Genomic DNA, 13,555 nt, shown 5'->3' with positions numbered 1-13,555 from the left:
CCTTTCTCCTTCATTCCTCTCCTTATTCTCTTTCGTCTCTCGTTTTAGATGCACGCATAACATGCAGGCTCACGTTGTCCACGTTGCCCACGTTGGATCTAATATTTAAATTAATAATATTGTAATACCTTAATTCAAAAAATTGAAATAAGCAATTAAAACACCATTACACTCATTAGAGCCTTAGAAAAAAAAATTCACATGACCCCGTATCTAGAAGTCTGATTAGACCTATTTTAGGTCATGTGAATTTATGAGACTATAAGAAAACCAATGATACCCTCATTACTTATTTTAATTTTTTTAGGAGGTGTTATAATGTTAACGAAAAAAGCAGTTAAATTCTAGAACTCATGGATTTGATATGTAATCATATCAAACTTAAGGGAATCATATAGCCCATAATATTTAGGATTTAGCTAATTCTTTTAATATTACTTTAAACCCTTAGAAAAAATCAAAATAAATAATGAATAATATTTAGGATTTAGCTAATTCTTTTAATATTACTTTAAACCAGAAAAAATCAAAATAAATAATACCGTTGACTCCTTCCACTTTCAAAAATTAACCAGACTTAAAATAAATTTAATCAGAACTATTTAAATCTATCACATTGGCTCCACTACGTCTCGTAACATTAATGTTAACGTTAATATTTCCTCGGGACGATTTAGTGGCTAGTGCATTAAGTGTTGTCATCATGAAGTCTGAGGTTCAAATCTCGATAAAGCCGAGATAAAATGTCTCCCTTATATGCTAGTTACTATTCCAAAGTTAGTAGTCTGGCTAATAACCACCCGTAATTTATTTTCTCCGTGTTAACCTTGGGATGGATTGACGGGAGCAATGTCAAAGTTAATAAATTGTCACTATTAATGTCAACGTTTAATTATATTCTAATATAACAATTTTTAAGTAAAATAATTTTAAAATTAAAAAATAATAACATATTATTTATCTTATAGAGAATTTTAAGATATAAAAAAATATAAGATATAGAGATTGAGTTTTTGATACTATTAAAATTATATAAAATACAATTTAAAAAGTTTAAGAAAAAATATTTCTTATTTTTCTTATGACCATCAACTTAATTATAAATTCAAAATTGATTATAAATTATAAGCATAATTCAGTATTTTTTTTTGGTGAAATCCGCATAATAAAAATATTATTACATAGAATAGCGGTCAAGACTAAAATTCGGTCTGTTTTTTAAAAATTAATTAATTAATTTTACCGAAGGATGTAATATTTTTTTTGAAATATATATCTTTTTCATCTATTTCAATCTTAAATTAAATCAAAATTTATTTATTTAATTTAAAATAAAAAATAAAAACTTAATTATTTTGTTAAGATTTTTCATAAAAAAAAATTAATGATGTTGACAATCTTTTTTTTTAAAAAAAATAGATCATGACATTTAAGACGATCCTCAAATTTATTTATATTATTTTGTAATTTTTTAAATTTTTATTAAGACTTTAAAATTAAAATAAAAAATAAACATAAATTTAGAATGTAAATTTTAGGATGAGTATTCAGTTAATTCGGTTAATTTGTTATTAATTTTGTATAATTTTATTATTTTTTAAAACAAAATTGGTTAATTCTATGTTAACTAATATAATCTATTTTTAATTTAATTCGGTTAATCCAGTTTTATTAAAACTTTGATTATTCAATTCGGTTAGTAAACATTAAATTGATTTTTAATTAATTTGTTAATTTATATACCGAATTAATTGAATACTCATTCATAGTAAATTTAGAATAAAATTGAGTTCTTTAGAAAAATGATAAATTATTTTTTATCAAAACTTATTAATAGACTTAACAAATTTATTTGTTAAAAAATATATATAAACAAATTAAGAAGATCAATATTAATTTGATATATATTTTAGATTTTTAATATCGGTAATTACTTTCATATAAAAGTTCTGCATAGAATAATTTTTTTATTTTTTTCTTTTATTAATTTTGTTATTTTCTTATAATTAAATATAAAAACATATTTTAAAAGTTTTTTATTTTTATTACACATTTAAAATTAAAAAAAATATAAATATAAAAAAATTTAAGAACTAGTTTATATATATATATATATATATATATATATATATATATATATATATATATATATATATATATATATATATAATATTAAAAATTTAAGTTCCTTATAAGCATTAAGCATTAATAAACTTATTTAAATATGAAAAAACTGATTTTTTACTTTAATTAGGTAAAAAATATATATATTTTAGATTTTTAATATCGTTAATGACTTTCATATAAAAGTTCTGTATAGAATAATTTTTTTTTCTTTTATTAATTTTGTTATTTTCTTATAATTAAATATTAAAAATAAAATATAAAAAATATTTTTAAAAGGTTTTTTATTTTTATTAGAGATTTAAAATTTTAAAAATATAAATATAAAAAAATTTAAGGACTAGTTTAATAATATATATAGGTAAAAAAATTATTTTAGTAAAAAACGTGCTATTTAATCGACCTCGTTGTCGCCGGCGGCGCCCTCATTTCCCTGAATTCCCTCGCCGCCCTCGCCGCCATCGTCGGGCTCATCGTCGTCGCCTCCATCGTCTGGCTCGCCGTAGTCACTGCCATCATCGGGCTCGTTTCTCTAGACATTTTCGTCGCCAGAGCAAGTGCCGACACCAATGACGCAGCTTCACCTCCATGGTCCGCAGCACCGAGATCACCTTAAGCTTCGCCTCCCGCCGGAGATTAGATGGAAGCCGGAGGTAAGTCCTACCTCATGTCAGAGTTCTTGAAAGGGGTCTTTGAGAGTCTTGGTAGTAGACCAGGGTTGTCTCAACCCTTCTTGAGGTCCTAGGCAAAAAAAATAAGGCTTTAATATTTTTTTAAAATAAATATTATTAGAAATGTTTAATTTTATTAGTTATAGTAAAAAAAGTAGAAGTTGCCACCCCTAGCAGCCCAATATGGCTCGGAGGTAAATCGAGAAGCTGTAGTTGACCACTGTGGGAAGAGCATTTTTCTCGGCTTTACTGAGATTCAACCCTTGTCCATTGTAGCAATATCAATTCTGCATTAGCTAAGTCAACCATGTCCGGGGGCGACATTTAATTTTATTAGTAAAATTTAAAAGAGCAATTTCATATATTGTCAAATTATAATTTATACAATTGGAAGTAGTGACAAATTATGCCACGTAACAATAACTTTATCTTCACTTCTTTATTAGTAAAATTTAAAAATAAAAAATATTTATGTTAACTAATTTGGAAACGAGTAAAAACTTATTATAGTATTATTAATATGCATTTTAATTGCTATTTAAAAAAATATCAATCAATTTTAACTTTGAGGAAAGAAAGTCTTGACACAACAGTAAAATTATTGTATGTAACATAAAAAATAGATTTACTAGATATAGTCATTATGTAAAATAGACTTTTTCTTAGAATCTCGTATTAGAGAAAGCTTCATAAACCAAACTATCTTTTTATCAATTTTAACTTTGATAAATTATTAAATAAATTTATTTAACTAAAAATAGTTAGCTAATAAACATCAACGGTGGATTATTAAAATAATTAAAAGAAAAATAAAATCTTTAAAAAATGATAACAAGGAGTAGATAGAAAAAAATAAAATTTAGAAAAAAATAATAGTATAATATTAAATTTTTATAAAAAAATATCAATTAAATATAACATATAAATATTTTTAATTTATTAACCAAACTTAATTTTGATTAATAAATTAAATTTTTACAAGTAAAAAGTTAAAAATGACTAATTAAATTTTAATAAAAAAATAAAAATAAATTATCAACCAAATCTAATTTTAATTGTAAAAAAATAAAAAATATCAATTAAATTTAATAGGAGTAAAAAAAACAAAAATGATATAAACTTTAATCTATTAAAAATAAAAAAAATAAAAAATATTAATTAAATCTAAAAAATTTAAAATTACTCCCTAAATATAATTTGACTAGTTAAAAATTAAAATTATCAATGAAAATAAATCTCCACTACATTTATTTTAGCCATAATTTTAAATATTTAATATACAATTTCATATATTTTTAAATTTATATATATATATACGCCCATGAATTAACCTATCCTGTCCTACCCAACCAAATGGTCGACCCGCCAGGTATGCAAATTTATTTAAATATGAACAAACTGATTTTTTTTAACTTTAATTTAGGTTAAAATAGGTAATGAATTATTTTAGGGGGAAATATTTACCTTTCGCAAAAATAGGGAAAAAAATTTACCTTTCGTAAAAATCGTGCTATTTAAACGGACGAAATACCTATCCTTCGCGGAGCGATCTTGTGGGCGGCCATGGCGATCTGTTTGAGCTGCGGGGAAGACGATACCGTGGTGGATCCGGACTCAGGCGCCTGTGTCTGTTGCTCCTGCGGCTGCGTAGTCTCCACCGACGAGTTCCGCCACCAGGCCTTCACCTCTGACGGCCAAGCTACTGGCTTCCTCCACAGCATCACCGATTTTGACTACCGCCAGCGGAAGCTCCACCGCGCTCGATCCCAAATAGAGGATCTTACCTCTGCCCTCGGCCTCTCCTCCCTTCGAGCGACCGATGTTTCGGACCTCATCTCCGAAGCCACTGACGGCTCCTTTGGCGACGGCCAGTGGTTCAGCGACCTCATCGCTGCCTGCTCCTACATCGTCGCGCGACGCCACCGCATCCCTACCTCCCTTACTGAGGCGGCCGACGCTGTAGGCCGTGATGCCTGTGACGTTGGTCACATGGTCACCCGTGTCGTGCAGCATCTTCGCCTTCCCTCGCTCCCGGAGTTCAATATTGCTGCTGCCCTCGATCGCGTGGTTAATACCTGCCAAAGCTTCAAGGGGCTGGATCCTGAGAAATCGAAAGAGTTAATCGGCCAAGGGCAATTCCTTCTCAACTGCGCCACCAAATGGTTCCTCACAACTGGGCGCCAGCCGCTTCCGCTGGTTGCTGCGGTCCTCGCCTTTGTGGCGGATGCTAACGGGGTTAAAGCTTCCGTGGAGGAGATTGCGGAGGGGATTCCTGCTGGGGTAACCACAAGCAAGCTCCGGCTCAAGGAGCTAATGGAGACCCTCATTAGGGTTGCAAGATCCTTGCTTCCATGGGGGAAGGACGTCACACTCCAAAACCTAACGCTAAATGCCCCTTTGCTGATTCGCTTGATGGAGAGGAAATCAAAATCGGACCATTCTGTGGATATTGGCTTTGGTTTCGATGCCTTTTCCGGTGCTTTGAGAAAGGACAACGAAGACGAATCTAAGTACTTCAAGATCGGTGAAGAACAAGATTGTACTGCAAACTGTGACAATTTTGCGTATGCTAAACTGTCAGGGGAGTGCATATCAATTGCCTACGATAAAGTCTTGGAAAGAATTGATCACCTTAAAGCAATTGGAGGGTTTGATAAAGACCGATCAAAAAGGTCGAGGAGAGAGATATTGGAGACCAGGGCACTTCAAGATGCTTGGGAGGGGAGGTGGGACAGAGAAAATAAATTGACGCTGGAGCAGGTCTTGGAACGTGATGTGGGCTTTTATGCTCTGCCCCCGTCTTTTGTTGCTGGTGTGCAATCCAGGAGATTCAGGAGAGCTAAGATAGAAGCTGCTAAACAACGGATTCAAAAGATTATGAAAACATTTGGAACCAAGCAAAATTCCGCTGGAGGCGTCAAGGTGGAGGATTGTGTTGTGGAAGAGAGGGTGGGCAGGAAGAGGAGAAGAACAAAGAAGCAATGTGAGGATAAGCTTGATTGGGAAGACTGCATAATTGAGCTTTTGCTGCTTCATCGAGTGGAGGAGGATGAAATAGAGCAAGGTCAGTATAAAAGATTGCTCGACTTGCATGTATTCTGTTTGTAGGCAGAGTTATGAAACACCAAACAGATCATGCATTGACAGATTTGAAGAGTCAAAGGTCGTTGAATTCATTTTGCCAATTATTTTTTTGAATATTACTTCTATTTTGATACAGAAACAAAATTTTGTTAGTGATTTTTGTCAGTGTGATTTAATTTTGTTTTATCATGATATATTTGTACCAACAATTCTGTAAAGAGACACTATAAACCTGAGAACTTATTATGAATGGCCAATTTACTTTGTTGATTTCTCAATTAAGCAAATATCTGATATGTTTTTTGTGTTGTTTTTTATCTGAAGTTTCATTTGATTGTTTTTACTGAATTTTTCAAGCATTTTTCTCCTTTCTCTATAAATTGTAAAAAATTGATCTTTTCAACTTTTTTGATTACTGAACTAGAACATTTGAAGTAGAAACATACATGAAACTTATGTTGCATTTAACATTCTTAGATGTGTTTCCCAACTGGAATTTCCCCTGGGCTACAGATTTGTTCCCCCTTGGTGTACATGCACATTATTCTACATAGTGTTCCTTCTGTGATATAGGATAAACAATTTGAAATGCAGATGAATGCATGAATAGGAATTATACAGTGTAAATATCTGCAAATATATTTATATTAATATTTGCAGCTAAGGCTGTTTTATATCATATCAAAATAGATAAAAATTTTGTTTGTCATTTTAAAAAGAACCAGGGCTGAACATTCTCATTTCATTTGTAAATCTCATGGCTTTAGTTTGGTTTTATTTTTATTTGAAAACTTACAAATGAAAGTTCTAGTTTGGATTGAAATTTGTTCATGTTTTGATAAATCAATTCTGCATACTCCTACATGCTTATGAGTTTCCAGGGTGACAGTGATGAGGGAACGAAAGAGATGGGTGTGAGAAGCTTCATAGCATGATTATCTCATTTAACATGCTTATTGGCTTGCGAGGAAGATGAGAGAGATTGTTCCCCTTTTCTTTCAAAAAAATCAAGGAATTTCATTCTAAAATAGTGATTTTATCATTTCATATATATAAATTTATATATTTGTTCATTTTTTGTTTTGATCAACATCTGCTGGAACAATGAAGATGCCCAGACTTGTTTGTCAAAGCTACAACCGAAGAAGTTGAAAGTTATGGTAAGTGTTATCTTTTGTTTAACTGCTAGATTCTGTGTGCAACCTTGCTGAGTTGAATGTGCACATTGTGCTCCTTTTTTTGGTTTTTGGGTTTTGTCTGATGATTAAAGTTTTGTGTATTTCATTTACATTATAGTGGATCTTGATACCTTTTTCTACTTTAGGATTCTGTCCCATCTTCAAAGGCCTAACCTGTTGCCAAGACTGTCAACAAAGAGTGCAGCAGTAGGGAGGAAGATGATGATGATAGCTCTGAAGAAAGTTCAGACGATGAACATTCAAAATGGCAACAAGATAAGAAGGTAACTCTTGACTTTCTATCTTTTCAAACATCTATGCTGTCATGCTGTCAACAAGCTGCTAGATTCTGTGTACAACATTGCTGAGTTGAATATGCTCGTTGTGTTTCTTTTTGTGATTTTCTGGTTTTGTTTGACGATTGAAGTTTGTGGATTCCATTTACATTATGTGGATCTTAATACCTTTTCTGTTTTATGATTGTCCTATCTTCAAAGACCAAATCTGTTGCTAAGACTGTCAAAAAAGAGAACAGCAGTAGTGAGGAAGATGAGGATGATAGCTCTGAAGAAAATTCAGATGATGAACCTTCTGAACAGCAACAAGCTATAAGAGGTAACTCTAGACTTCCTCTCTTTTCAGTCATGTATCTCGCAAACAAGCTATGAAGATCATGTACGGTGTTGAAAGTTAAGCCAAGTGTTATCTTTTGTTTGGCTGCTAGAATATGTGTATAAATTCACTAAGTTGAATATGCACATTGTGTTCCTTTTTTGTTTTTGGATTTTGCTTGATGATTGAAGTTTATGTATTCCATTTACATTCTTGTGGATCTTGATACCTTTTCTCCTTTAGGATTCTGTCCCATCTTCAAAAGCCAAACCTGTTGCTAAGACTGTAGCAGTAAGGAAGATGATGAGGATGATAGCTCTGAAGAAAGTACATATGATGAACCTTCAAAACAGCAACAAGCTAAGAAGGTAACTCTAGACTTCATATATTTTCAGCCATATATGCTGTTAGCAAGCTAAGAAAATAATTCTAGCTTTTCTATTTTTAATCATATATTCAGTTATCCAAATTTTCACACATATGTGAACCTTCAAAACAGCAACAAGCTAAGAAGGTAACTCTAGACTTCATATATTTTCAGCCATATATGCTGTTAGCAAGCTAAGAAAATAATTCTAGTTTTTCTATTTTTAATCATATATTCAGTTATCCAAATTTTCATGACTTATCTTGTTGTGCCTCACATGGTTAATATACTTTGTTCTTTAATATTGCTAGGTGACTCGAGCATCTACAAAGAGCAATCGCTCTGATTCATTTGAGGAATTTTTTGATGAGGAAAGTGAAGATGAGAACTTGAGAAGCCACTTAAGACTCCAAAGAAGGTAGTTTTGAGAAGTAGCAGGTACATGCATGAGCATATGTACGCCCTTTGTTTACATGGCAATCATGTGACTGACTCATCTGAGGAATCTTTTGATGAGGAAAGTGAAGATGAGAAGCCACTTAAGACTCTGAAGAAGGTAGTTTTGAAAAATAGTCGATACATGCATGCATCAGCATATATATGCCCTTTGATCAAATGGCAATTATGTGACTTTGTGTATCAGAACTACCTATTAAACATTTCCACATAGGGCAATCTTAGAGCATGTGTGGGAAAGATGGCCAGATGATCAATAGTGTCGAACTGTTTTGCACATCCCAATGATGAATGGTGCTGAGATATGCTAGCAGTGCATTGGAATTGACATCTCTTGCATTATCTAGTACTACTGAACTTAGTTTGTGTTAGAAATCCAATCATAAAGCAAAGTTTTCTTTGCATTAAGGAGAATCAAACCAGGAAACCTATCTTATAAATTTTTCTTCTTTACCCTATTCTTTCAAAGTTGTTTCCTTCCCTCATAGGAAGCATGGCCTAGAGGACTCATCACTTTTTGTTCTTTTTTATTGCATCATTGATTTTTTTTTTACACCCTATAAATGTATACTACTTTAGAACAAATTCACAATCCATCATATAGTTGGATTTTTCTACTTCAGGTCTGGTTCAATTCAGCCCATCTAGTTTGAATTATTTTTGACCTATTAGATCTTGCACACTGGTGAGTTAAAATAGTTGATGATTCAAGTAATCAGTGAAATTTTGATAAGTTAAACTTGCTTTCCTTTATTTGACATCAAGCAATTTCTAATATGTCCAAAATTATCTGTCCTGAAGATTTAGCTAACGGAGAATCAAGAAGGCAGGTGTTTTAACCTCTTTGCATTCAACTCTACTAATTTTATGAGCACTCATCTTGATTCGATACCCTAGGATGAATTTCAAGTTCTGCCATGATCCTAAAACACCCAGGATTCCAACTTTTGGGTCTGAAAATCTCTGATTGACTAGTATCATCAATATAATTGCTTAAATTTTGGTCATCCATAATCATATTGCTGAGTAATAGCAAGGTTATGTTTGACACAACTATCATCACTGACTGTGACCTGCTTTGTTTGGTGTTTTGGGGATCTGGTTAGTTGTTTCTATGAGATGGTGTTGTTGCTAATGCAGGATAATGATGTTGAGATGAAGGATGCTATTGTGGTTAGTGCTGAAAAACAAACTGCTACGAAGTCTGAAAAGAAAATGGTATGTATGATTGTGGACAAAATTTTAGTTCCTTTTCTGTTCATATAGTCAGGGCAAACTGATTTTTTTTTATTCTTTATTATCTTAAAATTGTTACAACTCAGAATCAAGCTCCTGGATCTCGAACACTATTTATTGGAAACTTGTCCTGTGATGTTGGACAGGATGATGTGTAAGTGCAACTTTATATGAAATTTACTATGATGCTTCTATATTATATATAAAACTTTTGTGATGTAATATTTTGATTTTCTTTCATTCAGAGCTGAATTCTTCAAGGCTGTAGGGGAAGTTGATGTTCGTTTGGCTACAGCAGAAGATGGAACCTTCAAGGGATTTGGCCATGTTGAATTTGCTACTGAGGAAAATGCTAAGCAGGTTTATCATCTTTTAATTGTTTAATCTGCTTCAGTCATCAGCTTCCCTTTTGACCTTTTCTCTCTATTAGAATTTAACCATTGCAAAGCTTCTTTCAAATTGTGCAGACAAATAACAGAGATTCAATTGTTTTATAAAATTCATTTATTTTTTTTTCTTTACTTCTTTCTGTAGGCACTCGAATTGAATGGCAATGAATTATTTGGTCGTGGTGTTAGACTTGATGTGACCCGTGAAAGAGGTTCCTATACCCCTCAGAGTGGGTAAGTTTCTCAACTAAATCTGGTCAAGGTCGTAAGGGGAAAGACATTCTAATTTGAATGAATTTTTTTAGTGTCGTCATATTTGCACATCATTAAAAAAGAAAATTTTCAAATAGGTTCATCTAAAGCATTTTTTTTTGTAATATTTCAAAGGATGCATCTATTCTTTTTCTTTTGCAGTAAGGATAACTACCAAAAGGGCAGCAAAGGTCAAAGTCAAACCATATTTGTGAAAGGCTTCGATAGGTCACTTGAAGAGGATCAGGTATATTGTTGTATTTCAATGCATCTTGTATTCTCCTTTCAAATGTTGTTAAACAATGATATGCTCGGCACTTGTACAGATCAGGAGCTCTCTTGAGGAGCATTTTGGCTCATGCAGAGGGATCACTCGAATCTCCATTCCCAGGATTATGAAACTGGAGCTCCCGAAGGGTCTGCTCCTTTTAATCTGTTGTGAGAAACAAGGGCAGATAAGTCTTTTTATCTTTTATAAATAAGTTGATGTTTAGGGTTGTGTGGTTATATAAACGATGTATTTCTCCTGAAATATGAATGATTTAAAATCTCTTTATTACAACATGGTATCAGAGCAAAGTTCTTGATCCGTAACCCTAGCCGCCGGCGCCGGCGCATCTTCTTCCTCTCTGCCCTAGCGCCGACCAAGCTTTCCTCCTCCCTTCTTCATCGCTGCCTACTGGCCGCGCGTTTGGCCTCTGGTTTCCTGCTGCCGACCACAAAAGGCGCCTCTTGCTTCGCCGATCGCCTGCCGGTGGAACTGGAGAAGGCGAGAAGGGGAACGACTCTCTCTGCTCGCGCACGAAGGGGAACGACACTCTCTCTGCTCGCACACGCGGACGCCCTCTCTTCTCGCGCACGCTCTCGCTTCTCGCGCACGCTCTCGCTTCTCGCGCACGCTCTCTCTGCTCGCGCACGCCCTCTCTGCTCGCGCACGCCGCGGACGCCGTCTCTGCTCGCGCACGCCGCAGACGCCTCCCGTCCACCCAACGCCGCGGACGCCGTCTCTGCTCGTGCACGCCGCAGACGCCTCCCGTCCACCCAACGCCACGGATGCTGCCACCGGCCAGAGCCACCAGCAGTAGCCTCCAGCAGTGTCGGACAGAAAGCACAAGAAGCTGCCTCCTGTTCTAGAGTTCTCTGCCTCCTACACTCCCTCTTTCCTCTTCTCTTCAGCCTAGTTTGCTGCCGCCGCCCTTCCAGAATTTTTTTTTTTTTTGTGATCTTAATGGCGGACAACGCTAGCGAATCCTCTGGGATTTCTGTGAACCCTATGTCTTCTTCAGGACAGGTACAACCAGTTTTCACAATGACAGACACTGGGGGATCCGGTCTTTAGATCGTATCAGAAAAATTGTCTGAGACAAATTATGCATCTTGGGCAGTTGCTGTTGAACTTTATGTCGAAGGCCATGATAAACTTGATATTCTTCATGGCACTAAAGTAAAACCAGATGAGAAGGATCCTAGCTTTCGCACTTGGCGGCGTGACAATATTCAATTAATGACTTGGATGCTTAACTCTGTTAATTCTGGTATCAAACAAGTCATTCTTCATAACAAAACAGCGTACGACATGTGGAAGACACTAGAGCAGATGTATGGACGTCGACATGATATGCTGCGTACTTATCAGATCAACAGTCAAATTTTCAAACTTGAACAAGGTTCTATGTCCATCACAAATTATTTTGCTACTCTGAAGGGGCTGTGGGATGAGTTTGACTACTACCGGATGGAAAATTGGAGTTCCACGGATGATCATCAGAGATATTTAAAGCTTCTGGAAAAAGACAGAATTATTAAATTTTTAGATGGCCTTACTGCAGAGTTCGAAAATTTAAAAGGGCAAATCCTTGGTCTTGATCCTACTCCCTCTCTAGAACAGGTTTACTACAAAATTCTAAGTGAAGAAGGTAGAAAAAGGACCATGAACAACAAGGGGATTTCCGCTGTAGGCCCTCCGATCGGGGAGACCTCTGTCTTTATTGGTTCTGCAAACAAGTTCCGACCTGGGGGAACTAAAAGACAAGGGGACAGATTTTGTCGGCACTGCAAGAGGACTAATCATGATTCAGATTTCTGTTGGGAAAAATATCCAGAAAAGAAACCTGAAAAATTTAAGCACAACGCTAAGAAGGCTCCTAATAGTAGTAATATTGCTGTCCAAAAGATAGAAAATAAAGAGACTATTGGTTCCTCTGTGCCTGCTACCACTGGACTGTCTTCTACTGATATTGTTAATCTCCAGCATCTTCTCTCTTGGCTTCAGGTTTCATCTTCGGCCTCTACTCCTGCAGACTCTACTCCCTTTCAAGCGCACACAGGTATTCATGGTCTGGGATTAAGTGTTACTGGTCCCAACTTTTACAACCCCTGGGTCATTGATTCAGGAGCTACGGATCACATGACAAATGCTGCTAACTCCTTTATTTCTTACTCTTTATCTTCTGGGCAGGAGAAAGTGATCATTGCAGATGGAACCAAAGCCACTGTTGCTGGCAAAGGTTCCATAAAACTTACAGATCATTTTTTCCTATCCTCTGCATTTCATGTTCCTTCCGTTTCTATTAATTTACTTTCTGTTAGTAGCATTACTAAACAACTACACTGCTCCGTAACCTTTTTCCCTGATCATTGTGTCTTCCAGGATCTCGAGACCAAGCAGACGATTGGGACTGGCCGTGAAGTAGGGGGTCTTTATTATTATCAGCTTGAAACAATATCTGCTCTGAAATCTGCAGCCAAGTGTTTAGAAACTAAGCATCAAGAAATTCTTTTGTGGCATTCTCGGTTGGGACATTTGTCTTTTCAGTCTTTGAAAATTTTATTTCCTAGTCTTTTCTTTTCTGTTTCTCTTCAGTCATTTCAATGTGAAATCTGTCAGTTGTCCAAACATTGTAGAACACATTTTTCTGAGTCTTTAAAGAAGAGTTTATCTCCATTTGATCTTGTTCATTCGGATGTGTGGGGGCCCTCTCCTGTGACTTCTTTGGATGGCTATCGATATTTTCTCTCCTTTATTGATGACTACACCCACTGTACATGGCTTTATTTGATGAAAACCAGGGACAAAGTTCTCGTCTTATTTAAAATTTTTGTAGAATGGTTGAAACCCAATTTAACTCAAAGGTGAAGGTTCTTCGTTCTGACAATGCCCGTGAGTACTTTGCCCAGTCTCTAAAT

General features: G+C 34.9%; 2 protein-coding genes across 7 annotated transcripts; both read left to right on the top strand.

The window, feature by feature from the left end:
• Window positions 1-4,341: 4,341 nt before the first annotated feature.
• Window positions 4,342-9,656, top strand: LOC121997477 (plant-specific TFIIB-related protein PTF2-like). Of its 6 annotated transcripts, XR_006116278.1 has the most exons (7): window positions 4,342-5,859; window positions 6,990-7,039; window positions 7,204-7,341; window positions 7,555-7,672; window positions 7,913-8,037; window positions 8,130-8,183; window positions 8,348-8,470. XR_006116278.1 is itself a non-coding variant. In XM_042551900.1 (2 exons), exons 1-2 carry the CDS (start codon window positions 4,359-4,361, stop codon window positions 6,763-6,765), a joined length of 1,506 nt encoding a protein of 501 aa, XP_042407834.1. In that variant the 5' UTR covers window positions 4,342-4,358; the 3' UTR covers window positions 6,766-6,983. The 6 variants fall into 6 exon arrangements, 2 of the variants coding, with proteins under 2 accessions (XP_042407834.1, XP_042407833.1); XR_006116280.1 differs by lacking the exons at window positions 8,130-8,183; window positions 8,348-8,470 and adding an exon at window positions 9,633-9,656; XR_006116279.1 differs by lacking the exon at window positions 8,130-8,183 and having other exon boundaries at window positions 8,348-8,489.
• LOC121997481 (nucleolin 2-like) lies at window positions 8,599-11,981 on the top strand. The gene is made up of 6 exons (XM_042551910.1): window positions 8,599-9,710; window positions 9,815-9,882; window positions 9,974-10,088; window positions 10,263-10,351; window positions 10,532-10,616; window positions 10,696-11,981. Exons 1-6 carry the CDS (start codon window positions 9,612-9,614, stop codon window positions 10,849-10,851), a joined length of 612 nt encoding a protein of 203 aa, XP_042407844.1. The 5' UTR covers window positions 8,599-9,611; the 3' UTR covers window positions 10,852-11,981.
• The last annotated feature ends 1,574 nt before the right edge of the window (window positions 11,982-13,555 follow it).

Source organism: Zingiber officinale, chromosome 6A (assembly GCF_018446385.1).
Source record: "Zingiber officinale cultivar Zhangliang chromosome 6A, Zo_v1.1, whole genome shotgun sequence".
Taxonomy (NCBI): domain Eukaryota; kingdom Viridiplantae; phylum Streptophyta; class Magnoliopsida; order Zingiberales; family Zingiberaceae; genus Zingiber; species Zingiber officinale.
The sequence above is the reverse complement of the archived record's forward strand: the minus strand, read 5'-3'. Positions and strand labels throughout refer to the sequence as shown.

Coding starts and splice junctions, on each gene's coding strand:
- LOC121997477 (XM_042551899.1), top strand. CDS start 4,359: ATGGCGATCTGTTTGAGCTGCGGGGAAGACGATACCGTGGTGGATCCG.
- LOC121997481 (XM_042551910.1), top strand. CDS start 9,612: ATGGTGTTGTTGCTAATGCAGGATAATGATGTTGAGATGAAGGATGCT. Junction 9,883..9,973: donor GATGTTGGACAGGATGATGT/GTAAGTGCAACT, acceptor TCTTTCATTCAG/AGCTGAATTCTTCAAGGCTG. Junction 10,089..10,262: donor CTGAGGAAAATGCTAAGCAG/GTTTATCATCTT, acceptor TTCTTTCTGTAG/GCACTCGAATTGAATGGCAA.